The following is a 3,829-nucleotide window of genomic DNA, read 5'->3' as shown; positions in this document are numbered from 1 at the left end:
GGGTGAATAAAGGCCTTCTGTAGTGAATCCATGCATTTTTGTAAGAAAAATATCCATATTTCAAATGTAATAAACACTTTTCTTTCACTTCCGCTGACTCATTCACTGAAGCCGTTCCGGCGGATGACGCAGCACGTCGGTGTTACGTGATTAGTGACGAATGCGGAGAAACAAAACAAAACGCCAGTCATGAATTAGAAGTACAAACCGAGGATTTGCAAAGAAAAATGTCGGAGGATTTCGATATAAACCAAGAAGAGACTGGTTTTCCTTCGCTAAAGTAAGGGAACTTTGCTTCCTTTACTCCTATAAACAAACTCGCGAGACTAGCATACCTCAGAGGCGCAACCTCATACGTGCTTGCGTCATCCGCCGGAACTGCTTCAGTGTATGACAGTCAGCGGAAGTGAGAGAAACGTGTTTATTACATTTGAAATATGGATATTTTCTTTAAAAAAACACATGGATTCGCTACAGGAGGCCTTTATTCATCCCCCGGAGCCGTCTGTGGCACGTTTTATTATGAATGCGCGAGCTTTATTTGACGACTTGTGGACTGTTCAACTGCAACACCCGCTGACTGCAATGATAGAGCTTGGAATAGCCAGGACAATTTTTAATATAACTCCGACTGGATTCGTCTGAAAGAAGAAAGTCATATACACCTAGGATGCTTCGAGGGTAAGTAAAACACAAGCTCATTTTCATTTTTGGGTGAACTAACCCTTTAACTACCAATTTAAATACTGAGTTTCATTAATTCTATGGCATAGTTTTCCTACAATAAAAAGAGCATGGCTGCAGTTAAAGCAATGCACCACGTGATCAGAATGTACGTCTGTTCATCTTCATGCCTCATTCATGACTTTGCAAGCTTTCTTCAACCGTTAGAGTGCCTGCAGACTGCTTTCTAAGATGAGTAATTCCACACAAAGTCAGTTCAGTCGGCTGCCCTTCAGAGGGTGGGGAAGTACTTAACAGAAATCTTTTAAGAACGTGGTTTTACTCCGAGTAGGGAGGGAGAAAAAGAAGAATCACACACACACACACACACACACATACACACACAAGATCAAGGCATGTTCGGCTTGTTTTGGAGAAGTGAGGTCACTCATAAAACTCAGACATCTTCATTCCCATCTGTGACCGGGCTGCACTTGGCAGTGGCCCTGCAAAGGGACTCCCAAGAAAAGCCACTTGAGTTGGGCTCCAAAGAGCAGAGCTTGTAGCCAAACAATAGGTAGCTCGTCCCGAGGCAGGAAACCGAAGATGAGCCGGGGCATAATGCCGTGCGTCATCACGGCTGAAAAGGCCTTTCACTCGCAAACGACGTACAGAATGGCTTCATTTGCTGGGCAAATTAATTTAATTAATTACTCTTAGTAACAGCTGCACAAGTGGACACATCAACACATCCCTGTGTGTTTGATCAAGGTTATAACATCGGATTTTGGCAGCCTATTATTCATTGAACAGATACATTATTGGTGGCTGTTGACTCAGCACTAAGTCTGACGGTGGAGCGCTGCCAGGAACACAACCCCTGCCAACTCCACCTGCCCGGGCCCCACTAACCCCCTCGAAGAGCCAGACACATCACACAAACCTTAAAGGTCAAACTGAATAGCTTTAAGAGCAAATACAATAACACATTTTAGTCATTTATCCATTTAATTTATTACAGTATTAATAATTTCATTTTATTTTTATTTAAATAATAATAATCCCACTAAAGATATGTATTGTGATTTTAAAATAAAAATGCTTATATATACAGTATAATTTAAATAACATTGTGGCATTTATTTTGTGGTTTCAGTATTTTCAATTAATTAATTTTTTTTTTTTAAATTTTACTTCTTTACTTATTTGGGACATGTCCTGTTGACAATATCAATTTCTCATTTTTAATTGATCTTCATTTTGATGAACCAAGTTCTTTTAGTCTGTGTGTGAACAAAACTTTACTAAACATTACTTATAGCATGACTGCCTTCCAATAATCACAATAAGCTTTTATACTTTTGATATGAAACAAAGTCTTAGCTTTCAAATGTTTATAATGAAATTCCAACAGTAAATACAGTTTTGATGCTGTTTAATGCAGCATGACAGATCGATGTATTGCCTCAATTCAAGCGGCAGCGCACGTGATCCGATCATCTCTTCTTCTTTATTTCTAGTTATAGCATAAAATAAATATAAATAAACATCAGAAGGTTTGTGGAAAGAAACAATGTATCAAGTCTCATGTAATCAGTCAATCAATATTTTAACAGTGGAAAGACGCCAACAGCTAGAAAACAATGTCACATTACATTTACCTCAGGAAAGCCATTCAATATCCATAGCTTGTTAATCAACAAGAAAAAACCTCTAGAGATGATAAATGCAAGCACTATATTGCATATTTATTATTTTTTAATTAACCCAGTTAGTGATATCTTAGTTAATGTGTGTTTGCAAAAATCTGTCATGAAAGCATGCTTTGAATATTATAAAAACCATCATTTGGGCATTTTGAATCTACAGAAATCTGCTGAGCTTTCTTTGAGTTGTGCAGGCGCAGCTTTCATGTGGGGCTGCTAATAATATGGGGTGTAAAAAATCAACAGCAGGATCAGTGCATGTTTTTTAATGGGCACATCCCATCATGCATCAGCATACTAAAGAGCAGACCCTCACAGAATTTCACAGAACGATCTGCAGATTTACTCCCATCCCCTTCCTCCCGCCTGTTTTTTTTAATTTTTTTTATTAAACGTTTTGTCTAAATATTTATTCAGTCTAATACTCAGGATCGTTTTACACATTCAAATCGATTCCACAGAAATCTGCAGATTTTCTCCAAAATCAGCACTGGCTAATGAGGAAATGAGGAGACAAACCTCTCGTAGTGTCTTCGTGTGCACGTGGCGGCACTGGTGCTTCCCGGGTTGCCGCCCAGTTCATCATATACATTTTTCCACTGTCGGCGCGCTGTGATCTGAAACGAGAAGCGGGAAGTTTATTATGAGCGACAAGGACGTTCACATATCTGAAAGAAGAAAGTCATATACACCTAGGATGCTTCGAGGGTAAGTAAAACACAAGCTCATTTTCATTTTTGGGTGAACTAACCCTTTAACTACCAATTTAAATACTGAGTTTCATTAATTCTATGGCATAGTTTTCCTACAATAAAAAGAGCATGGCTGCAGTTAAAGCAATGCACCACGTGATCAGAATGTACGTCTGTTCATCTTCATGCCTCATTCATGACTTTGCAAGCTTTCTTCAACCGTTAGAGTGCCTGCAGACTGCTTTCTAAGATGAGTAATTCCACACAAAGTCAGTTCAGTCGGCTGCCCTTCAGAGGGTGGGGAAGTACTTAACAGAAATCTTTTAAGAACGTGGTTTTACTCCGAGTAGGGAGGGAGAAAAAGAAGAATCACACACACACACACACACACACATACACACACAAGATCAAGGCATGTTCGGCTTGTTTTGGAGAAGTGAGGTCACTCATAAAACTCAGACATCTTCATTCCCATCTGTGACCGGGCTGCACTTGGCAGTGGCCCTGCAAAGGGACTCCCAAGAAAAGCCACTTGAGTTGGGCTCCAAAAAGCAGAGCTTGTAGCCAAACAATAGGTAGCTCGTCCCGAGGCAGGAAACCGAAGATGAGCCGGGGCATAATGCCGTGCGTCATCACGGCTGAAAAGGCCTTTCACTCGCAAACGACGTACAGAATGGCTTCATTTGCTGGGCAAATTAATTTAATTAATTACTCTTAGTAACAGCTGCACAAGTGGACACATCAACACATCCCTGTGTGTTTGATCAA

At 40.0% G+C, this 3,829-nt stretch overlaps 1 protein-coding gene across 1 annotated transcript in view; it reads right to left on the bottom strand.

The window, feature by feature from the left end:
* LOC107739058 (AT-rich interactive domain-containing protein 5B-like) overlaps positions 1 to 3,694 on the bottom strand; it is a 48,119-nt gene extending 44,425 nt beyond the window's left edge. The window contains exons 1-2 of the mRNA XM_016551033.1: positions 3,554 to 3,694; positions 2,889 to 2,986 (exon numbers count right to left, since the gene is read on the bottom strand). Coding sequence (XP_016406519.1) covers positions 2,889 to 2,986; positions 3,554 to 3,694 — 239 coding nt within the window. The remainder of the gene's footprint in view (positions 1 to 2,888; positions 2,987 to 3,553) is intronic.
* Between the last annotated feature and the right edge of the window lie 135 nt (positions 3,695 to 3,829).

This window comes from Sinocyclocheilus rhinocerous, unplaced genomic scaffold, assembly GCF_001515625.1.
Source record: "Sinocyclocheilus rhinocerous isolate Xijiao unplaced genomic scaffold, SAMN03320098_v1.1 scaffold1066, whole genome shotgun sequence".
Classification (NCBI taxonomy): Eukaryota; Metazoa; Chordata; class Actinopteri; order Cypriniformes; family Cyprinidae; genus Sinocyclocheilus; species Sinocyclocheilus rhinocerous.
Note: the sequence above shows the minus strand (reverse complement) of the source record. Positions and strands in the feature narration are given on the sequence as shown.